Source organism: Podarcis erhardii (assembly GCF_964252035.2).
Source record: "Podarcis erhardii genome assembly, chromosome: 10".
Taxonomy (NCBI): domain Eukaryota; kingdom Metazoa; phylum Chordata; class Lepidosauria; order Squamata; family Lacertidae; genus Podarcis; species Podarcis erhardii.
This window is the reverse complement of record NC_138500.1, coordinates 4,510,112-4,534,444: the sequence shown is the minus strand read 5'-3', so window position 1 is coordinate 4,534,444 and position 24,333 is coordinate 4,510,112. Positions and strand designations below refer to the sequence as shown.

At 48.0% G+C, this 24,333-nt stretch overlaps 1 protein-coding gene across 1 annotated transcript in view; it reads right to left on the bottom strand.

Annotated features, from left to right (window-relative positions):
- Positions 1-24,333, bottom strand: part of KCP (kielin cysteine rich BMP regulator) — a 102,102-nt gene that overhangs the window by 40,889 nt on the left and 36,880 nt on the right. The window contains exons 14-28 of the mRNA XM_081879579.1: positions 22,801-22,883; positions 20,413-20,506; positions 19,606-19,685; positions 18,160-18,259; positions 16,003-16,088; positions 15,010-15,103; positions 13,533-13,685; positions 12,165-12,271; positions 9,475-9,568; positions 7,351-7,524; positions 5,576-5,658; positions 5,300-5,393; positions 2,856-3,038; positions 2,082-2,252; positions 131-307 (exon numbers count right to left, since the gene is read on the bottom strand). Of these exons, the coding sequence (XP_081735705.1) occupies positions 131-307; positions 2,082-2,252; positions 2,856-3,038; positions 5,300-5,393; positions 5,576-5,658; positions 7,351-7,524; positions 9,475-9,568; positions 12,165-12,271; positions 13,533-13,685; positions 15,010-15,103; positions 16,003-16,088; positions 18,160-18,259; positions 19,606-19,685; positions 20,413-20,506; positions 22,801-22,883 (1,773 nt within the window). The remainder of the gene's footprint in view (positions 1-130; positions 308-2,081; positions 2,253-2,855; positions 3,039-5,299; positions 5,394-5,575; positions 5,659-7,350; positions 7,525-9,474; positions 9,569-12,164; positions 12,272-13,532; positions 13,686-15,009; positions 15,104-16,002; positions 16,089-18,159; positions 18,260-19,605; positions 19,686-20,412; positions 20,507-22,800; positions 22,884-24,333) is intronic.

Below are 24,333 nucleotides of genomic sequence, written 5' to 3'. Positions count from 1 at the left end.
GCCCCTGAGCATGTTCAGAAAGCCACTCTAGCTTTTCAGAGGCAGATCTGAACGCTTTTCTTCCTTGTCCGCTCCTATTTCTGCCTGTAGCCCCCTCTCTCTCCCCCTTGCCCCGGCACTCTGACCTCACCGTGGCAGATGGGGCAGCACTGGCCGGGCGCCCGGACGGGGTGGGTGCACCCCGCTTTGTAGCAGGGCTTTTTGGCGCAAGTGACAAAGCCATTCATGCAGGTGCAGAGGCCACAGGCGTCCTGGGGGTCCGGGAACTCCTGGCCGTTCAGGTAGCCCTCGGAGAGGTACTTGCAACCTGGGGGGGGGGGGCAGAAATGAAGGCAGGAGAGAATTTCAGGCTCACACGCAGGCAGGCGAGCGGGAATAATTAGTAATATCCATGCAACATGCAGTCAGTAGCAGGAGTTACATAACTTTATGACCACGGTTGTTGTTTAGTCGTTTAGTCATGTCCGACCCTTCGTGACCCCCTGGACCAGAGCATGCCAGGCACTCCTGTCTTCCACTGCCTCCCACAGTTTGGTCAGACTCATGTTGGTAGCTTTGAGAACACTGTCCAACCATCTCGTCCTCTGTCGTCCCCTTCTCCTTGTGCCCTCCATCTTTCGAAGATTTGATTCTTGTGAATGATGGTGCTGGAGGAGACTCTTGAGAGTCCCATGGGCTGCAAGAAGATCAAACCGATCCATTCTTAAGGAAATCAGCCCTGAGTGCTCACTGGAAGGACAGATCCAGAAGCTGAGGCTCCAAGACTATGGCCACCTCATGAGAAGAGAAGACTCCCTGGAAAAGACCCTGATGTTGGGAAAGATGGAGGGCCCAAGGAGAAGGGGACGACAGAGGACGAGATGGTTGGACAGTGTTCTCGAAGCTACCAGCATGAGTTTGACCAAACTGCGGGAGGCAGTGGAAGACAGGAGTGCCTGGCATGCTCTGGTCCAGGGGGTCACGAAGAGTCGGACACAACTAAAAGACTAAATGACAAATATATACAGTGTTACCTCGGGTTAAGTATTTAATTCGTTCTGGAGGCCCGTTCTTAACCTGAAACTGTTCTTAACCTGAAGCACCACTTTAGCTAATGGGGCCTCCTGCTTCCGCCCCTGTGCCACTGGAGCACGATTTCTGTTCTCATCCTGAAGCAAAGTTCTTAACCCGAGGTACTATTTCTGGGTTAGCGGAGTCTGTAACCTGAAGCGTATGTAACCCGAGGTACCACTGTATGTGTTTGTGTTTGTGTGTGTGTCTATCTATATCTATCTATCTATCTATCTATCTATCTATCTATCTATCTATCTATCATCTATCTATCATCTATATCTATCTATCTATCATCTATCTATCTATCTATCTATCTATCTATCTATCTATCTATCATCTATCTATCTATCTATCTATCTATCATCTATCTATCATCTATCTATCTATCTATCTATCTATCTATCTATCTATCATCTATCTATCTATCTATCTATCTATCTATCTATCTATCTATCAAACTATCTATCATCTATCTATCTATCATCTATCTATCATCTATCTATCTATCATCTATCTATCTATCTATCTATCTATCTATCTATCTATCTATCTATCTATCTATCATCATCTATCTATCATCTATCCATCTATCATCTATCTATCTATCTATCTATCTATCTATCTATCTATCTATCTATCTATCTATCTATCATCTATCTATCATCTATCTATCTATCTATCCATTATCTATCTATCTATCTATCTATCTATCTATCTATCTATCATCTATCTATCTATCTATCTATCTATCATCTATCTATCTATCTATCTATCTATCTATCTATCTATCTATCATCTCTCTATCTATCATCTATCTATCTATCTATCTATCTATCTATCTATCTATCTATCTATCTATCTATCTATCTTCTATCTATCTATCATCTATCTATCATCTATCTATCTATCTATCATCTATCTATCTATCTATCTATCTATCTATCTATCTATCTATCTATCTCTCTCTCTCTATCATCTCTCTATCTATCTTTCTTTCCTCCTCTTTGGCATGCATCCAGAGTGCTTACCTTCACAGACTTTGCAGCAAGGTCCTGAGACGGGGAAGGGGCACTCCAATGGCGGGCAGGTTTTGGCCTTGCAGGTGACGCTCCCCTCCCAGCAGGAGCAGACTCTGCAGGGGTCTTTGGGGTCGGGGAACTGTTCTCCGTTGGGGAGCTCTTTCGCCTGGTAAAGGCAGCCTGGGGACGGCCGGGAAGAGAGAGCACAGAGGAGGGCTAGTCAATGAAGAAAGGGGAGGGGTGATTGGAGCCAGGACTCCTGGGTTCTGGAAGGGAAGGCGGTGGGGAGGGAGAAGGTAGCTGATGGGTTAAACAAAGGGGCGTATGAGAGTATGGGGGTTCAAGGTTCTTATATCGATTTACAAAGCCCTGGACAACAACGGGAAACAAAACCTTTCAGCGCCGTCTGCCGAGCCCTGTGGAACTCCCTGCCACTAGAAAAAGATTTGTTGTCAAACAAACCTCACTAACTCAGGAACGACTGATAGCGCTCTGCAGATGATCTGAGCCATCAAGCTCAGGGTCCAGTTGGTCCCCAAGCTATTCCAGACCCAAGTTGCTCAGGGCTTTGTAAATCGATTTAAGAACCTTGATCCCGGCTTGGCGGCAGATGCATGGCCAGTTGTTGCCACTCCCTGTAGCCTGACAACCTCAATGAAGTGTATTCCGCGTGTGCCAGGCTCTGAGCGTTGACCCAAGTTAGGAAGGATGTTAATAAACAATGTATCCTCTCCTGCCTCCCTGAACATTCCCACATGCATAAGCTCAGAAGTGACCGCTCACCATCGCACGAGTGGCAGCAGTCCAGCTGCAGTGGGTGGGAGCACTGGGGGGGCGCGCAGGGCTGGCGTTGGCAGGTGATGGTCCCATTGTTGCAGATGCAGTCGCGGCACTTGTCTGACGGGTCATAGAACCGCCCCATGTGCTGGTAGGGGACACCCAGGTAGAAGCAGCCGGCCGGGGGAGCTGTAAGAAGGAAGAAAGGAGCGTTGGAAAGCGGTGGCCTTTTGGAGTGGCAAGGGTGGCGCTGTGGGTTAAACCACAGAGCCTAGGACTTGCCGATCAGAAGGTCGGTGGTTCAAATCCCCACGACAGGGTGAGCTCCCGTTGCTCGGTCCCTGCTCCTGCCCACCTAGCAGTTCGAAAGCACGTTAAAGTGCAAGTAGATAAATAGGTATTGCTCCGGCGGGAAGGTAAACGGTGTTTCTGTGCGCTGCTCTGGTTTGCCAGAAGCGGCTTAGTCCTGCTGGCCACATGACCCAGAAGCTGTACGCCGGCTCCCCTGGCCAATAAAGCGAGATGAGCGCCGCAACCCCAGAGTCGTCTGCTACTGGACCTAACGGTCAGGGGTCCCTTTCCCTTTATATTATTATCATCACATCTCTAGCTTACCTTTTCCCTCCACGGTGTTCAAGATGGCCCTCATGGTTCTTTCCTCCCCCTCATTTAACCCCCACAACAACCCTGTGAGGTAGGTTGGCTGAGAGGCAGTAACTGGTCCCAGTTCGCCCAGTGAGCTTTGTGGCTGAGTGGAGATTTGAACCCTGGCCTCACCCAGGCCATGGGCTGGCACTCTAACCACTACACAGCACCACCGTTGCTGTAGCTCTGAGTCACCGGCAGGGGATTTTTCAGGGTCCTCCAAGCCTCTGGCAACAGGCAAGTCTTTTTCCTTAATTCACCAAGGCCTTTCCAAACAACTCATGCAGCCATTTCATGGCTTCCGCTGCATATTCCCGATTGTATTTCGCATTTGGTTACTTGTCAATCAATCAAATATCCTTTATTAGGCATAGCAAATCGCACATTGTCAAACAGACAGCGTATACAAATTGTGCAAAATACGAGCTCAACATAACAAGGTTTTTCCCAGTCAGATCTTTAACTCCAGAGAAAATCAATCTGCATAAATAATACGATACAACATACCCCATCACCAATCAATTGAGAACCACTAAATCTCTTTATAACGGTCCAGTCTTTCTACATGGACAGTACTCAAGAATTCAGCCACTATTATAGTAATTTTATCATTCCTGTCCGAAAGCAGGTCCTGAACTGCTGGTGGCATAGAATTGAGCCTATTGTGTTGTAGGGCCTCTAATAATTGTCTTCTGCGATAAATGCCAAAATCATTTGGTTACTGTATTTTTCGCTCCATAAGACGCACCTGACCATAAGACATACCTAGTTTTTAGAGGAGGAAAACAAGAAAAAAAATATATTCTGAACGAAACAGTGGATGTATGATTTTTGTGGTTCATGCTGTGGCCACAGACATGATATGTGATTTGACGGTGAGTTTGGGGTAGCCCAATGCAAAAATCCTGAGAATCCATGTGGATCCGTGCCTTGTACAGTGGTGCCCCGCAAGACGAACGCCTCGCAAGACGGAAAACCCGCTAGACGAAAGGGTTTTCCGTTTTGGAGGCACTTCGCAAAACGAATTTCCCTATGGGCTTGCTTCGCAAGACGAAATGTCTTGCGAGTTCCTGCGGGTTTCCCCCCCTTTCCCCCCTTTTTCTAAGCCCTAAGCCGCTTATCAGCTGATCCGCTAAAAGCCGCTAAACCGCTAATAGCGCTAATCCGCTAAGCTGTCAATGGGCTTGCTTCGCAAGACGAAAAAACTGCTATACGAAGAGCCTCACGGAACGGATTAATTTCATCTTGCGAGGCACCACTGTAACCACATTTTTGGACCTTTGCGTCCCCACGAAACAGTGGATGCGTGATTTTTTGATGCAGGCTATAGCCATGGACATGTTATGTGATCTGATGGTGAATTTGGGGTGACCCAGTGCCAAAATCCTGAGGATCCATGGGCTTTTACCTCCCCCCTCCCAAGCAGCCCCTTTTATACCTAGTCCCTTATCTCCCTCCCATTACTTGCCGATCAGCTGCTCAGTGGTTTTGTTTCAACACCCCTCTTTAAAAAAAAAAAAAAAGCACGATCTGCTTTTTGCCCCTGGGCAATTCGGCTCCAGGGACCACACATTCGCTCCATAAGACGCACAGACATTTCCCCTTACTTTTTAGGAGGAAAAAAGTATGTCTTATGGAGTGAAAAATACGGTACTTACGGCATGAGCTGCTGAGAGAGTTTCTGTTGGTGCGAGGGGCGCGCGCGCTTAGGAAATAAGTGAGTGAGCAGCAAGCCCTTCGGGGATCGGACCCCTTGCCAGGGAAGCGGGCAGACCCTGGAAGGTGAAGCTGGTGCAGTTCCTTACCTGGACACTGGGGGCAGCATTCTCCGGAAATCAGGAACGGTTCCGGGCACAGAAGGGGCGGGCAACGGCGCGAGAGGCACTGGACGTTCCCATTCTGCAGACGGGACGGGGGGAGAAAAGCTGGCTGAGCGTTGCGCTGGTACAGTTCTATGATTCTACAGTGCTAGGATTCCTGCTTTGCAGGGAGGGGTTGGACTAGATGGCCTCTGGGTGCCCCTTCTGTGATTGCAAAGGGGAAAGACCCCACCATCCTTTCCCCGCTACCCTGGCACTCACGATGCAGTGGCACTGCCGGCACTTGTCCGTGGGGTGGGGGAACTCAGCTCCGTTCGGGTACTCCTTCCCGGCGTAGTTGCAGCCTGCGCAGGAAGGGAAGGGTTAATAGCGGGCCCCATTAGTTGAAGAAAGAGATCTGTGTGGTTCTGGGGAGCAGAGCTGACTGGGGGCAAGACTAGGAAACAAGTGGGGATCAGGGGCGGCCTCTAGGCGGGGTTGGGATAGATGACCCACAGGATTTCCTTCCAAATCAGTGCCGGATTTGCGTATAAGCTCAGCAAGCTCTAGCTTAGGGTCTCACTCTCTTGGGGCCCCCCAAAAAAATGTAAAGGAAAAAACACCTGGATATATATTTCCAAAATAAAAAACAAATAAAATAAAATGAAAGCTACATACAGCAGCCGTGTTTTGTGTTGTGGAGACTCCTAGGATGTAAGAAATGGGCCCCGCCTGCTCCCTAAAATATCCCTGGTTTGCTCCTTTCTATATACAGGGAGCTTACATTCTGCTATTTATAATTATTAGCAGTTTGCACCATATATTTACACCTATTATTTCATGTTGAGATACCTATTGGGTCCATCCATTACCATATAGCATATATTCAACAAACAAAAAAGAGACAATTTGTTTGCTCATTTCTATATATAGGGTGCCTACATTCTGCTATTTATAATTATTAACCGTTTGCATCATATATTTACACCTATTATTTCATGTTATAGCAAGTTTCTAGATATTAGGTCAGGCATAGGCAAACTTTGGCCCTCCAGATGTTTTGGTCCTGTTAACTAGGGATGATGGGAATTGTAGTCCAAAACATCTGGGAGGGCCAAAGTTTGCCTATGGCCGGATTAGATTATGAGTCTTTGTAAATTGTGTTCCTAAAGGAACTTTTGTTATTGCCAAATGCCGATGTGTTTTCATTATTAAGTTTGTTATGAATAAAAAGTCATTTTAAGTTAGAACTTAATAATTATTTCACTATTAATATACTTGTTCTTAATTGTATTTCACTATGAATATACTTAGGGACAGCAGGTGGCGCTGTGGTCTAAACCACAGAGCCTCTTGGGCTTGCCGATCAGAAGGTTGGCGGTTCGAATCCCCGTGACGGGGTGAGCGCCCGTTGCTCAGTCCCAGCTCCTGCCAACCTAGCAGTTCGAAAGCATGTCATAGTGCAAGTAGATAAATAGGTACTGCTCTGGCGGGAAGGTAAACAGCATTTCCGTGCGCTGCTCTGGTTCGCCAGAAGCGGCTCCCTCGGCCAGTAAAGTGAGATGAGCGCCGCAACCCCAGAGTCGGCCACGACTGGACCTAATGGTCAGGGGTCCCTTTACCTTTTATCAATATACTTGTTCTTAATTGTATTTCACTATCAATATACTTCTCAATTGTATTTCAGTTCAACAATTACTTTGATAAAATACATACTTTGTAATGTGCAAATGGCTTTAGATACCTATGAGGTCCATAAATTACCAGATAGCATCTATTCGACAAAAAACAGCGACCATTTGTTGTTGGCAAAGGACAGCTGGACATATAAAGGGCCCCATTACTTTCAGTAGTTGAGGGCCTCATCAAACTGAAATCCGGCCCTGTTCCAAATCCATGATTCCATTACTTTCTGGGTGTGATTCCTGCCTTTCAGGGACTTGGGCCAGATGATCCTTTGGTGGTGTGTGTGTCCCCTTCCAAATGTACGATTCTGTGATTCCCGGGATGGGGTTTGTGTGTGTGTGGCATTCTAGCCGAGTGCAGGAGATGCTCACCGTTGCAGTTGTTCTGGCAGCAGGATCCGGGCAAGGGGTGAGCACATAAGGCCCCCGGGCACTGACGCTCCTTGCAGCGCAGTTCTCCAGTAGTGCACAGGCACGCCTGGCAGGGGTTCAGCGGGTTAGGCAGCTCCTCTCCGTCCAGCACCACTCGGTTGTCCTGAGTGCAATCTGCGTGGGAATGTTCAGGGAAGCAGGAGAGGATAGAAGGTTCAGTAGACCTGAAGGAGCGTCTCCACCCCCATCGTTCTGCCCGGACACTGAGGTCCAGCTCCGAGGGCCTTCTGGCGGTTCCCTCCCTGCGAGAAGCCAAGTTACAGGGAACCAGGCAGAGGGCCTTCTTGGTGGTGGCACCCGCCCTGTGGAACGCCCTCCCATCAGATGTCAAAGAGATAAACAACTACCTGACATTCAGAAGACACCTGAAGGCAGCCCTGTTCAGGGAAGTTTTTAATGCATGACATTTTAGTGTATTTTTGGTCTTTGTTGGAAGCCGCCCAGAGTGGCTTGGGAAACCCAGCCAGATGGGCGGGGTACAAATTAATAATAATAATAATAATAATAATAATAATAATAATAATAATACAGTGGACGCGCTCAGGTCGCGAATGTGATCCGTGCGAGAGGCAGTTCACGACCCGCAGCGTTCGCGACCCGTGCGTCTGTGCACGTGTGGGTCGCGATTTGGCGCTTCTGCTGTATTCTTAGTTTTAGATTTTGATTTATGTGGAAATTGTTTCCCATTTGGTTGTGTCTTTTTTTGATGTGGTTTATTTATTGTTTATGACTTTTGTAATTACGTAAATCTTGTTATGCTGCAAGCCACGTTTGAGTATTGTTTTTTAACTGTGGAAAGGCGGCATACAAATAAAAAAGGAGGATGATGATGCGCAAGGCGCGATTTAGTGCTTCTGTGCCTGCGCATGCGCCGAAACCCGGAAGTAATCGTTCCGGTACTTCCGGGTTCAGTGCGGTGCACAACCCGAAATACACAACCTGAAGCATTTGTAACCCGAGGTATGACTGTATTGTTTATCAATATCCTTCCTAACTTACGCAAGCAAGTTCCTTTCCTTAGCAGAGTTTCACATTCTCCTTTTAAACACACAGCGGGGAGCTGGTTGCAGGCTCGTGTTAGCCTCTCACTATTAGGTTCCTGGTAAGTTCCCTTCTATCTCTCTTAAAAGAATAAACACGCCACAATCTTGTGTACAGTACAGTGGTGCCCCGCAAGACGAATGCCCCGCAAGACGGAAAACCCGCTAGACGAAAGGGTTTTCCGTTTTGGAGGTGCTTCGCAAAACGAATTTCCTATGGGCTTGCTTCGCAAGACGAAAATGACTTTTGAAAATGTCTTGTGAGTTCCTGTGGTTTTTCCCCACTTCCCCCCTTTTTCTAAGCCGCTAAGCCGCTTATCAGCTGATCCGCTAAGCCGCTAAGGTGCTAAAAACGCTAGTCCGCTAATGGGCTTGCTTCGCAAGACGAAAAAACCGCAAGACGAAGAGACTCGCGGAACGGATTCTTTTCGTCTTGAGAGGCACCACTGTATATAAAAGTAGTTACAGGTCCCACACCTATCAGCCAATCACCCATTCCCACCACCCTTCTGAGTAATAGCCCCCCCCCTCTCACTATATATAAGGGTCTGGTGACTTCTGTTTCAGTGTATCTGAAGAAGTGTGCATGCACACGAAAGCTTATACCAAGAACAAACTTAGTTGGTCTCTAAGGTGCTACTGGAAGGAATTTTCATTTTATTTTATATAAAAGTAGTTTACTCTCATTCAGTTCACAGTTGGATCCCTGAAGGCAGACTTAGTTACAAAGTATATACATGTGGATCTACCCCATGGGTCGGCAAACTAAGGCCCACAAGCCGGATCAGGGCCAATTACCCTCTGGATAATTCTGTAGTTTGGGTGCCGAGAGTTATTAAGGAGACAACCCTCCCTCTGTTCCTTTCAGAGAGCTACAGAGCTCCCCGTGAAGAGGGATGGGTGGTTATACATTCTGGGAACCGTAGCACTATGTGGGGAACAGGGGGTCTCTCAGCATCCTGAACAAACTACAACTCCCACCTTTCCAGGTGCTGAAATGGGAATTACCCGTTTGGTGACTCACCGGGGCACTTTGGACAGCATATTCCAGGCCTCATCTCTGGATGCAGACAAGTCAGCGGGGGGCAGGGAGTGGTGGAACAGCGGACGGTGCCATCCTGCGGCGGAGAAAGGGGGCACTGTTATTTATTATTGCTATTAAATTTGTATACTACCTTTTTCCTACCAAAGAACATAGCACAAGTGGTTCTGCTCCAAAACTGTGGCTTCTTGGGCATGGTCGGCCAATTGGTGCTAAAGGAGGATAGAACTTTCTTTATGTACGCCACAACAGCAGCAAGAATACTTATCGCAAAGTATTGGAAAACACAAGATCTACCCACCCGGGAAGAATGGCAGATGAAGGTGATGGACTACATGGAAGTGGCCGAGATGACTGGCAGAATCTGAGACCAAGGAGAAGAGTTGGTGGAAGAAGATTGGAAAAAATTTAAAGCTTATCTTCAGAAATATTGCAAAATTAAGGAATGTTAGAAAGAGGTTGGAATAAAAGTATGTGGTTTTAGCAGAAAAGATATAAAGGATTAAGTAAAAATGAACTGGTGAAAGAAGAGAATGCAAAATTACAATATATTAAGATAAATTACTAAGATAAAAACAAAGTTGGGAAGGATTTGCTGAAATATCTAAGAACTAGAATACAAAAATGGGAGGTGTGAGGAGGTCAAGGAAGTAAGCCAATGAAAATAAGTCATGTAAAGGTTTGATTTGGTTTTCCCCCCTCTCTTTTCTTTTCTGTTTTTGGATGATGATTGTTTTATATGTATTGTTTTTTCTTTTCCTTTTTTGATTGTTACTTATATTTTTCTCTTTTTTTGTAACCTTTTAAAAAAAAATCCTAATGAAAATCTATTTTTTTTAAAAACAAACAAAAACAAAACTGTGGCTTCTGCGTATGTTCGTTCCCTGCCTAAACTGCACAGGCTCAGGACCCCTCCAGATATCTTTCAGATTCTGCTTTCCTGATGATTTGTGTTCACGATGGGATGGGGTTGCAGAGGAGTTCACAAAGCTGATCAAAAATGGTCAGACTTTGCAAGACCTGAGCTGCTTCACTGACCTGGTAAGGACTGGCAAGGCCCACTTAATTACAATGGTACCTCTGGTTGTGAATGGGATCCGTTCCGGAGGCCCGTTCGCAACATGAAAAGAGCACAACCAGCAGCGGTGCATCTGTGCACATGCAGGTTGCGATTCGCCGCTTCTGTGCATGTGCGTGACGTGAAAAGGATCTAGGAGTCTTGGTTGACCACAAACTTGACATGAGCCAACAGTGTGACGCGGCAGCTAAAAAAGCCAATCCAATTCTGAGCTGCATCAATAGGAGTATAGCATCTAGATCAAGGGAAGTAATAGTGCCACTGTATTCTGCTCTGGTCAGACCTCACCTGGAGTATTGTGTCCAGTTCTGGGCACCACAGTTCAAGAAGGACACTGACAAACTGGAACGGGTCCAGAGGAGGGCAACCAAAATGGTCAAAGGTCTGGAAACGATGCCTTATGAGGAACGGCTAAGGGAGCTGGGCATGTTTAGCCTGGAGAAGAGGAGGTTAAGGGGTGATATGATAGCCATGTTCAAATATATAAAAGGATGTCACATAGAGGAGGGAGAAAGGTTGTTTTCTGCTGCTCCAGAGAAGCGGACACGGAGCAATGGTTCCAAACTTTTCAAACTACAAGAAAGAAGATTCCACCTAAACATTAGGAAGAACTTCCCGACAGTAAGAGCTGTTTGACAGTGGAATTTGCTGCCCAGGAGTGTGGTGGAGTCTCCTTCTTTGGAGGTCTTTAAGCAGAGGCTTGACAACCATATGTCAGGAGTGCTCTGATGGTGTTTCCTGCTTGCCAGGGGGTTGGACTCGATGGCCCTTGTGGTCTCTTCCAACTCTATGATTCTATGATTCTATGATTTTGCGCTTCTGCACACGCGCGAGTGGCAAAACCCGGTAGTAACCCTTTCTGGTACTTCCGGGTTGTTGCAGGATGTAACAGGAAGCGGACGTAACATAAGATATGACTGTATCTGGCTTGTGAGACAGCTAATGTCCAGGAAAATGGCCTCTGGGCATGCTGGGGTGATATTCCGCTGCATCTACACACAGGCAAAAACCCACAATAAATACTGTATTTTTCGCTCCATAAGACACTTTTTTCCTCCTAAAAAGTAAGGGGAAATGTCTGTGTGTCTTATGGAGTGAATATGTGGTCGTTCGCTGGCTCCCTTTCGGGCCCCTTGCCCAGGCCTCCATTGTTGAATGTTCTGCAGACGGAGGCAGTTTGTTTCCCCAGTGACACATGACTGGCTGATTAGTTTATCTGTCTGGAAACTGTAGAAATGGCTCCTTTTCCTTTCCTAAAGAAGCTGCAGAACTGTGAGTTGAACCCCACAAAAAGAGGATTTTTCCCCTTTGCAAAAGAAGCTGCACAACTGTGAGCTGATCCCCCAAAAACCGGGACTTTCCCCCTTTCCTCTTCTAAAAACCAGGTGCGTCTTATGGTCAGGTGTGTCTTATGGAGCGAAAAATATGGCAAGTCATAAATTAAATCATTATAACAAAAGGATAAAAACCCGCTATGTAAAATCACATAGAAAAGTTTTGGGCTTTACAGTGCCATCTAGTGTTACATGTTCATAACGCATTCAAAATACAGGTTTTTTTGACTAATGTAGCTGAGTCCCCTGCTGGCTCTCACCAGACACCGGCAGCTCTGGCAGGGATGGTCTGGGTCGATGAATTCTTGCCCGTTGCTGTAGAGCCTCTGGTTGTAGGAGCATTGCTGACACACTGGGCAGCAGGACCCTGCAGAGGAGGCAGAGGGTGAGAGTCACAATTCAACACCTACTGGGTGCTGCTCTGGCTAAGAACCTTGTTTGGTACCCATCTGTCTCGAGAGACAATGGAGTTCTCCTCTGGAGGTGAAGTTAGACCGCTGTGTTAGCAGCACTGAAGTAACCCCCCGGGGTGCAAGTCAAGAGCCCCTCTCAGGGTTGGGGTCCCAAGGAAAGCAGAGCAAGACTTAAAAAAAAAACTATTTTGATTTTCAGTTATAAATTTTTCAGCACAATTCAAAGTGTTGGTGCTGACCTTTAAAGGTCTAGTATATCTGAAGGAGCGTCTCCACCCTCATCGTTCTGCCTGGACACTGAGGTCCAGCCCTGAGGGCCTTCTGGTGGTTCCCTCCCTGCGAGAAGCCAAGTTGCAGGGAACCAGGCGGAGGGCCTTCTCGGTGGTGGCACCCGCCCTGTGGAACACCCTCCCACCAGATGTCAAAGAGATAAACAACTACCTGACATTTAGAAGAAGTCTTAAGGCAGCCCTGTTCAGGGAAGTTTTTAATGCATGACATTTTTGTGTATTTTTGGTCTTTGTTGGAAGCCGCCCAGAGTGGCTGGGGAAACCCAGCCAGATGGGTGGGGTACAAATAAATAATAATAATAATAATAATAATAATAATAATAATAATAATAATAATACAGTGGATGCTCGGGTCGCGAATGTGATCCGTGCGAGAGGCAGTTCGCGATCCGCAGCGTTCGCGACCCATGCGTCTGTGCACGTGTGGGTCGCGATTTGGCGCTTCTGCTGTATTCTTAGTTTTAGATTTTGATTTATGTGGAAATTGTTTCCCATTTGGTTGTGTCTTTTTTTGATGTGGTTTATTTATTGTTTATGACTTTTGTAATTATGTAAATCATTCTGCCTGGACACTGAGGTCCAGCTCCGAGGGCCTTCTGCTGGTTCCCTCCCTGCGAGAAGCCAAGTTGCAGGGAACCAGGCAGAGGGCCTTCTCGGTGGTGGCGCCCACCCTGTGGAATGCCCTCCCACCAGATATCAAAGAGGAAAACAACCACCAGACTTTTAGAAGACATCTGAAGGCAGCCCTTGGGCAGGCTTATATTGGGGCCAATACGGTATCATGAAAAGGACCAGGAGGGCAGCAGGTTGGCAATGGGTGATTTGGCACGTCAACGGTACAAAGGAATTTGGTGCATCTGTCTGTGTCAGCTGCCCCCTCCCTATAGCGGAGACTTGGAGGCGGGCCGTCCAGGTGTGCTCTCACCTTGCAGCTGGGCTGGATGTTGGCAAGGAAGTGGGGGGCAGGGGGTGGGGCTGCACACCGGCTCCCCCTGCAGGCAGATGCAGCTGGTGCAGGGCTCGCCCTCCGGTTCCCACTCAGTGCCGTCTTCAAACTCCACGCTGTCCAGGACACACACTGGTGGGAGAGAGAGAGAGAGTTGTCGTCATAGGACTGGTAGCGAGGTCAGTCTGGATGATGCCTGGGGGTCCCTTCCAAACCTGCAATCCTCACATGCCCAAGCTGTATCCAGATCTCTCACCTGGGAGAACACAGGAGGAGTGGCAGAATTGGTCCTGCCTAGGAACTGGCAAAGCCAGTGCCAGATTTAGGTATAATCTAAACAAGCTCTAGTTTAGGGCCCCTCTCTCTTGGGGACCCCCCCAAAAAAATTAAAGGAAAAAAACCCTGGATGTACACTTCCAAAATATAAGATAAAAAACAAATAAAATAAAACATACCTACAGCAACAGTGTTTCGTGTTGTGTAGGCTCCTATGATGTAAGTCAGGAATAGGCAACCTTTGGCCCTCCAGATGTTTTGGCCTACAACTCCCATGATCCCTAGCTAACAGGACCAATGGTCAGGGATGATGGGAATTGTAGTCCAAAACATCTGGAGGACCGAAGGTTGTCTATGCCTGATGTAAGTCATGGGCCCCGCCTGCTAGCCTGCTCCCTAAAATATCACTGGTTTCCTCCTTTCTAAATATAGGGTGCCTGCATTCTGTATCGACTGGTTGGATGGCCACATGTGCAAATGGCTTTAGATACTGATTAGGTTCGTAAACATAGCTGTCAACTTACAGATTTGAAAATAAGGGACCAGAGGCCTCGAAAATAAGGGATCAGCAGCCAAAATAAGGGATTTTCAGAGCACAGGTATGTTCGACTTCTGAGCCCCTCCGAGCCAAAGGCAGAAAGCCCAGCCAGCAGCCAAACGAAGCCTCAAGCGGTGGTTCCCACAGCGCAGCAACCCGGCAAAGGGGATGCAGCAAGGAAAACCACCGTCCCCTCTCCGCTGGGAAGCGCTGAGCAAAGGCGAGTCCCCAGGCAACGCGGCCGATTTGATCGGCACAAGGCAGGCAAGCTCCACCCCCCAGTCGTTCTTAGACTCCTTATTGGGTGAGCAACGCAGCCAAGCAACACAGTTGGAGCCTCCCTCCTCCCTGGCTAGCAAGGAGGGAGGGAGGGAGAGGAGCTGCTTCATTTGAAACCCAGGAAATTTAAGGGACATCATCAATAAGGGACAGCTGTGGGACACGGCGCTGGGATAAGGGCTTTCCCGCCAAATAAGGGACGGTTGACAGCTATGTTCATATATCACCATATAGCATATATTGCACACAAAAACAGCGACAATTTGTTGTTGGCTAAGGACAGCTGGACATAGAAAGGGCCCCATGACCTTCAGGAGCTGAGGGCCTCACCAAACCGAAGTCCATCCGGGGTTCAAAGCTCACCTTTGCAGAGTGGGCAGCACTGCCCTGGGTCTTGGACGGGCTGGGAGCAAGTCACGGGTGGGCACAACTCCTCCTGGCACCGGACGTGCCCATCCTGTAGAAGGGAAAGAAGGAGGTCAGCGGAATCTCGCAAGAATCTGGCTCGGAAAGTATTCGCTCGTGTTTACGGGCGTTTTGAGATCGGTGCGAGTTGCTCTGAGGGTTAAGATTTTTCGCGAATGAATAAGGAAGCAAATAAATTTGACACACTGAGTTCCTTGGAGGGGTGTAAATGTTAGAATAAAAAATAATAAACGAACCCGTTGTCACCCACTCCAAAGAAGCAGGGGGTGTTTGCAATAAGGGAAGTGACAGGAAAATGTGCACTGGAAAGTGTGGGACTTGCTCCGACGCGACGTCATCTAATCTCCCCACAGGCAGGTCAGAATGAATGGTCATGAAATAAGGAACTTCGTCTAATCTCCCCACAAACAGGTCAGAATGAATGAGCATGAAATAAGGAACTTCGTCTAATCTCCCCACAAGCAAGTCAGAATGAATGGGCATGAAATAAGGAACTTCGTCTAATCTCCCCACAAGCAGGTCAGAATGAATGGTCATGAAATAAGGAACTTCGTCTAATTTCCCCGCAAGCAGGTCAGAATGAATGGGCATGAAATAAGGAACTTCATCTAATCTTCCCACGAGCAAATCTGAATGAATGGGCATGAAATAAGGAACTTCCCCCCACAAGTAAATCAGAATGAATGGTCAGGAAATAGGTAACTTCATTTAATCTCCCCACAAGCAGATCAGAACGAATGGTCAGGAAATAGGCAACTTCGTCTAATCTCTCCAGAAACCGAATGTTCAATCAAACAGGCCATCTGGAAGCAACAAGGGCCCTGCTGGAGAGAAAGGGATGGTGAAGAACCCCTCCCTCCCCGCTGTGCCATGAGTGGCACACCCCCACTCTGAGCAGAGCCCCTCCCGCCCCACCCCTGCCCTACTCACTGAGCACGTGCACTGCAGGCAAAGACTGCCCCCTGCAGGCCGAAAGGTTTCTCCGTTCTGGAAGGGCCGTCCTTCAAATTCACACACTATCCAGGCAGATCGGGGAAAGGGGAGAGAGGAGCAGGAGGTCAAGCGAATGGCATTTTAAGCACCCCCACCAAAAAAATGCTAAATCAACTGCGGGGTCAGGATTCTGCCCAGTCCTGCCCTCTGCCCCAGGACACTCCTGTCCAATTCCCCCACAACCCACCACCCAATTTAGGCTCCTGAAATTCCTAGGATGACGACTGAGACTCTGCCAATGCAGATACAATTGGCACCTTCTGCCCCAGCTTTCAAACGCCAGCCTAAAACTTTTCTATTCTGCCAGGCCTGCGCAGGCAGTTCAGAATACATCCTTCCCAGCGGCTATAACGGATGCTGTTTAACTTTCAAAAAATGCTTTTTATTGCATGGTTTACCGTATTTTTCGCTCTATAGGACGCACTTTTCCCCCTCCAAAAATGAAGGGGAAATGTGTGTCCTATGGAGCGAATGCAGGCTCCTTGGCTTCAGCGATAGCAACGCGAAGCCTCCGAAGCGCAGAGGGAGAGCTCCCCCCACCGCTCCGAAGGCTTGGGGATAGCCGCCTGAAGCCTGGAGAGCGAGAGGGGTCGGTGCGCACTGATCCTTCTTGCTCTCCAGGCTTCGCTTCGCTGGAGAGGCATTGCACAGTTTTCCCTCTCTGCGCAGCGCCCCTTCAGCGAAGCGGGAGGAGAAATGGAAGGAGCTCTGTTTCTCCTCCCACTTCGCTGAAGGGGCGCTGAGCGGAGAGGGAGAGAATTTTTCCCCCCTGTTCTCCCCCTCCTATGGTCCGGAGAGACACACCTAGTTTTTAGAGGAGGAAAGGGGGAAAGCCCCATTTTGGGGGGATCAGCTCACAGTTGTGCAGCTTCTTTTGCAAAGGGGAAAAGGCCCTTTTTTGAGAATCAGCTCAAAGTTGTTGAGCTTACTTTGCAAAGGGGGGAAATCCTGTTTTTATGGGCTTCAACTCACAGTTCTCCAGCTTCTTTAGGAAAGGAAAGGGAGCCATTTCTACACTTTCCAGACAGATAAACTAATCAGCCAGTCATGTGTCGCTGGGGAAATAAACAGCCTTCGTCTGCAGAACATTCAACAATGGAGGCCTGGGCAAGGGACGGAAAGGAAGCCAGCGAACGACCACACATTCGCTCCATAAGACGCACAGACATTTCCCCTTACTTTTTAGGAGGAAAAAAGTATGTCTTATGCAGCAAAAAATACGGTACAGGTTCACAGACTCTCACACTGGAAGAGAGACAAGACAGTCTTCCTTTCTCAGGCTCCATTCAGACAGGTGTGTGAAATATATCAATCACAAGATTAGCATCGGGGAGCATGAAATCCTAACAGGGACTTGTCAGTTGTGCATTAGTCCCTCAGTCATTGCTGCCACCGTGACTGAAGATATCTTGGGCCAGCTTACAGAAGGACTCTCAGCAAAGCCTTCAGAGCCAAGGGATTATGCTTTACTGTCCTTCCCATAGCTCTTGGTCTTAGAAGACTTTGCCTAGAAATTCCTGCTAGCTGGTCTGAGATGCCTCTACGGTAGTTCTTTCTCTGACCACCTGCCATGGTGGTGCAATGAGAAAGGAACCCGAGGATGCCCTCCACTCTGGGGGTGTCTGATAATCACATTGGGGCTTCCCATGGTTTTGCCGCTCAAGTTGCCGTGATCTTTTGACCGAAGCCTCCCGGTTTATAACATATTCCGACGCCCCATACAGGGCTGCCATCAATGGCTCTGGAAGTCCCATAACTCCATCCCCTCCAACATTACTCCAATGAAAACAGGGACGCCCTAAGGAAAAGCGGGACATTCCGGGATAAAATCAGAAACCGGGACAGTTTCTGTAAATCCGGGACAGCTTCTGTAAATCCGGGACTGTCCCTGGAAAATAGGGACACTTTGGTGGTGGGTGGGTCTGAGACTGGCAACCAGGGCAGATCTCTGAGCACAGCTGTTACACGCTGGCGAGGCCGCACTGCTGTCAGCAATTGTGCTGCAGCATCCTGCCCCGACTGCAGCTTCCGGATCGGGTGCAACAAGGGAAGCTGCCCTGATGGTGACGATGATGTGGGCAGGAGACAACTCACCATTGCAGGTTGGGCAGCACTGTCCCGGGAGTTTGCCCGGGTGGCTGCAGGACAGCGGAGGGCACTTGGGCGCGGCTCGCTCACACGAAACCTCCCCGGCCTGTTGGAACAAGCAAAAGGGTTAGGAAGGGGGTCCTGGGGCCATTTTCCGCCCCTTAGCACACACCCTCCCCCAAGAGTGTCTTTGGTCATTCCCCGAGTTGGTGAGGCTCATTGGACAACAATGAGAAACCGAGACCTTCAACTGGGTCTTGTGGAACTCTCTGCCACTAGAGATTCAGTAGGCACCTTCTGCGCCAGCTTTTAAACACTTGCTGAAATCTCTTCTATTCCAGCAGAACCCTGTGTGGACAACTAAGAATGCATCTTTCCTCAATGGTTATGATCGACTTCTGCTTTTAGCTTTTAAAGACGGTTTTATGTTTTTTTAATTGTTTCTATACATTCTATACAACAAGATGGTTGGACAGTGTTCTCGAAGCGACCAGCATGAGTTTGACCGAACTGCAGGAGGCAGTAGAAGACAGGAGTGCCTGGCATGCTCTGGTCCATGGGTCTCGAAGAGTCGGACACGACTAAACGACTAAACAACAACAACAACACAATACATTTTTGCATGATGCAGTGGGTCACGAGTATTTTTTTAATGAAGAAATAATATAAATAACTCCAAGCCAGAGCAGCGTGGGGCGGGAACCCACGACGCTCCCGAAATGCAAGACTCAGTAACTACCTAAATTGTATAGAAATTTATTCATGTATGTGACTACAGCAGCAAGAATGTTACCTGCCCAAAAGTGGAAAGAAGCAGAAATCCCAGTAAAGGAAGAATGGCTACAAAAACTTATGGAATATGCAGAAATAGCGAACTTACCGGAAGAGTAAGAAATCAAGATGAACTTTTAAGAAAAGAATGGAAATGGTTTATTGAATATTTACAGATAAATTGCAAACAGATAAAAACATTAGCAGGATTAAGTGCAATAACCTGCAGTTTTATAAGAGTATATATTTACAGTAGATACAGTGGTACCTCGGGTTACATACGCTTCAGGTTACATACGCTTCAGGTTACAACCCAGAAATAGTGCTTCAGGTTAAAAACTTTGCTTCAGGATAAGAACAGAAAATGGGCTCCGGCGGCGCGGCGGCAGCAGGAGGCCCCATTGGCTAAAGTGGTGCTTCAGGTTAAGAACAGTTTCAGGTTAAGAACGGACCTCCGGAATGAATTAAGTACTTAACCCGGGATACCACTGTAATTAAACAAGCAAGTTAAAGGAATTTGGATATCCAGAAGATATTAAAAAATAAACTTAAGGAACCACAGAAAGAGGGAAAAGGAAGCCAAGTTTTGAAAGGTCAAATTGATTGTAAAACTAATGAAATGTATGAATTTAAAAAATATAAAGAAAAAAGAAATGCAAGACTCGGCGATGGAAGACTCACCACACAGGTGCAGCGCTTGCAAGGTTCTCCGCTCAAGACCACCTCTCCGCTGCGGTACTCTCTCCCTTCCCACAGACAACCTGTGTGGGAATGTTCAGGGTGGCAGGAGAGGATATATTGTTTATTAATATCCTTCCTACCTTGTGCTAGCAAGTTCCTTTACGTAGTAGAGTTACATCCCCCTTTTTACATGCACAGCAGATAGCTGGTTGCAGGCTCGTGTGAGCCTCTCACTATTATACAATTCATTGTGTCTCAGATTGAATTGTACGTTCCTGGCAACGTCCCTTGAATCCCTCTTAAAAGAATAAAGACGCCACAATCTTATTCAAAGTCAATAAAAGAAGTTTACTCACATCAGTTCACAGTTGGATCCCTGAAGGCAGACGTAGTTACAAATATGTACATTGGATTTACCCCGTATGGGGGAATAATCCCAGCGCTTCTGCTAGATGACAGCTAGCAGAGCAGTCCTAGCTAAGAAGCTGGTCAAGCAAAGAAGTAAATAAAAAAGAGGGAGGTGTGCCGCGTGACCCGTCCTTTTGTTACCTGGACAGGTGAGGCCACGCCCACCTTCTATCACATGCAAAAGGAAGGATGCTCCAGCCAGGAGGAAGAGGAAGTTTCGACTGGCTGGACCAAACACCCCCTCGCATGTCTTCTCTAGGAAAACGAGGAATGTTGTACTTGACTGCCTCTCCCGGATCACATCCCACAACCCGGAGGCACCAAGACAAGAAAGGTCTGTAAAGGGCTCTGAGTTCGAGATGCAGAGGACAGCCTCTTAAATAATCTCCTGGGACTCACCATCACAGACGGGGCAGCAAGTCCCGGGGCGAGGGGGTGCTGGGTGGCGGCAGAGACTGGCGCAGTGCCTCCTTTTGCAGACGGCGTGGCCTTCCTGGGGGCACGGGGGAAAACAGAGGTGAGGGAGATAATGGAATTGGTACCTTTCAAGGGAACAAGAATGTCTTGCAGGGCCTGGCTCACAGACTGCTCTCCCTTCCCCCACAAAAGCCCCTTCCTCCCATTTTATTTTATTGATAATAATTTTTATTAATTTTCCATTACAATCCAGTAATGACAATCCAGTAATAGCCTCATTATAGGGATGCGGGTGGCGCTGTGGATTAAACCACTGAGCGTAGGACTTGCCGATCAGAAGGTCGGTAGTTCGAATCCCCGTGACGGGGTGAGCTCCCGTTGCTCGGTCCCTTCTCCTGCCAACCTAGCAGTTCGAAAGCACCTCAAAGTGCAAGTAGATAAATAGGTACCACTCTGGCAGGAAGGTAAATGGCATTTCCGTGCGCTGCTCTGGTTCACTAGAAGCGGCTTAGTCATGCTGGCCCCATGACCCGGAAGCTGTACGCCGGCTCCCTCAGCCGATAAAGCGAGATGAGCGCCACAACCCCAGAGTCAGTCACGACTGGACCTAATGGTCAGGGGTCCCTTTACCTTTTAATAGCCTCATTATACCAATACCAATTTATAATACAATCAATAATATCAATCCTTCATATACCAAATTATATAATCCTACATGCTAGGACTGATGATTTTCTTTATTTTGGCCTCCAAAACCTTATTGGTTTCAATTGCATTCCAGTTGCAATAAGAACCCCTTATACAACAGCTGCAATATTTATAACTTCTATTCGTGTTGACACGTTAAATGATTTTATAAAACGACAGGTGAGGATCTCAAACTATACCCTTGTTTTTCCTGTGTGTGGCATTTTTTCTCCCTCCCATTTCAAGCAAACGTTGTTTCGGCAGCACAACGCGGCTTACAACGTATTTCCTTCTCTCTTCTTTCGATAATAATTTTTATCAGTTTTCAATTCCAAAAATCCAATATAAGCCTCATTACATCAATACCAAATTACGCCAATCGAATACCAGTCAATCAAATGGCCAATTAGGCAATTTATGTGCCCCTCTAATGTGCAAGATTTCAAGGTTGGATCTTTTCCTTTCATTCTGCTTCCTGACTCTTCCTGGCTCCAGTTACATTCTTGATAACAATCCCTTATAGAACAGCTACCATGTTTTAAACTTCTATTTGTGTCAACACATTTAAAATTTGTGAATCTGCAAGCGAAGTTCTGTCTCCTTTGTTTTCCCTGTGTGCAATATTTGTTTTAACCGTGCTGTTTCTTTCTGTCCTTGCCAAATAGGATGTCTCTCTGGGTTATTATAAATTTTTATTATAAATTTTATTAGTATTTTCCACACAACAACAACAACATGGAAAATATCAGAAAAATAACAATACACAAAACACCAAAACCAACATTCAAAAAAAACAAAAACAAAAAGCAAATTCATAGCTTACAAGTTAATAATATGAACACTAAAAAGAAAAACAAACATTGACTTTCACCAATCCCACAGCACCTCCTTTATCTCTCATTGTGTCTTCCTGTTTTCCTGATCATCTCTATCCTAACATCTAGATATAAATCCCTCTTATCTGATGGTGTTTCCTGCTTGGCAGGGGGTTGGACTCGATGGCCCTTGTAGTCTATTCCAACTCTATGATTCTATGATTCTATGATTCTATGAGTCTTATCCTTTCACTTCACAAGGTTATTCCAGACTCAGCCAGATTTCTGTCCTTGAACCTTGACTTTTAAGGTATGATATGATCCAATATCTTTATTGTCATTGTTCCATATAGAACAATGAAATTGAAAAATCTACATAAGACATTCAACCCCCCCTAAAAACTCTGAAACCCCATTTTAAAATACAATATAATCCTATAGAGGAGTATTCAGAGGTGTGTCTAAATGAATAGTAAAGGTAAAGGGACCCTGACCATTAGGTCCAGTCGTGGCCGACTCTGGGGTTGCGGTGCTCATCTCGCTTTACTGGCCGAGGGAGCCGGCGTACAGCTTCCGGGTCACGTGGCCAGCATGACTAAGCCGCTTCTGGCCAACCAGAGCAGCGCACGAAAATGCCGTTTACCTTCCCGCCGGAGCGGTACCTATTTATCTACTTGCACTTTGACATGCTTTTGAATTGCTAGGTTGGCAGGAGCAGGGACCGAGCAACAGGAGCTCACCCCGTCGTGGGGATTTGAACTGCCAACCTTCTGATTGGCAAGTCCTAGGCTCTGTGGTTTAACCCACAGTGCCGCCCGCGTCCCTCCTGTCTAAATGAATACCTCTAAATACATTTTCCTGATCTTACCAGGCATTTGCACTTCAGGCAAGGGTCCGAGGATGGGGTCCACTCTTCATTGTGCTCACGCCGGGATTCTCCGTCCAGACAACCTGTCAGGGTCCAGCAACACAAAAACGTCAGGTCGACTTCAACTGGAAGGAATCCCAAAGTGGACAGTAGCGCCCGTGGGGTGGTGGTGGGGCAATGGGGTTGGCATAGGGGGCTCTGGGAAGCAGTAGGGGGGTGACGGCAGCGATGATTTAAGACCTGATGGTTCGTTTCCCCACTCATCTGGCTGGGTTTCTCCAGCCACTCTGGCTGGCTTCCAACAAAACACTAAAATACAATAACCTATTAAACATTAAAAGCTTCCCTAAACAGGGCTGCTTTAAGATGTCTTCTAAAAGTCTGGTAGTTGTTTTTCTCTTTGACATCTGAAGGGAGGCTGTTCCACAGGGCGGGTGCCACTACCGAGAAGGCCCTCTGTCTGGTTCCCTGTAACCTCACTTCTCACAGCGAACGAACCGCCAGAAGGCCCTCGGAGCTGGATCTCAGTGTCCAGTGGCGTAGCGTGGGGGGTGCAGGGGGGGCCGGCCGCACCGGGTGCAACATCTGGGGGGGGGGCGTGCTCGCCGCCTCCGGAGTCGCCGAAGAGCCTCGGGCGCAGGCTGTAGCAGAGCCCCATGTCTCGCGGAACCGACGAGCTGTGCACGCGTCCGGGCTGAAGTCGTCCGGCAGGCAGCGGCTCTCAGCACTCGCCGCGGTCCCCGGGCGTCAGGGCCGCGGAGGGCGCGCCAGGCAGCCCCTCCTCACAGCCCCGCCGCCGCTGCCGCTGCAGCTGCTGGGCCATGTTGCATTTTCCTCTCCTCTCTGCCCTCCTCCTCCTCCGGGCAAGCGGCGTCGTTTGGGCGGCAGCGCCAGCGGCAACTCGCCTCAGATCACCTGACACGGACCCGCTGCCGCCGTGGCTACCTTACCGTAAATACCCCAGCCCAGGCAGCAGCAAGAAGAAACTGGCAGCGGCGGCAGGTTAGGGGTTAGGGGCGCAAATTACTTGCCTTGCCCGGGGTTAGGGGGCGCAAATTACTTGCCTTGCCCCGGGTGCTGACAACCCACGCTACGCCGCTGTCAGTGTCCGGGCAGAACGATGGGGGTGGAGACGCTCCTTCAGGTATACAGGACCGAGGCCATTTAGGGCTTTCAAGGTCAGCACCAACACTTTGAATTGTGCTCAGAAACGTACTGGGAGCCAATGCAGATCTCTCAGGACTGGTGTTATATGGTCTCAGCGGCTGCTCTCAGTCACCAGTCTAGCTGCTGCATTCTGGATTAATTGCAGTTTCCAGGTCACCTTCAAAGGTAGCCCCACGTAGAGCGCATTGCAGTAGTCCAAACGGGAGATAACCAGAACATGCACCACTCTGGCGAGACAGTCCGCGGGCAGGGAGAGTCTTAGCCTGCGTACCAGGTGGAGCTGGTAGACAGCTGCCCTGGACACAGAATTAACCTGCACCTCCATGGACAGCTGTGAGTCCAAAATGACTCCCAGGCTGCGCACCT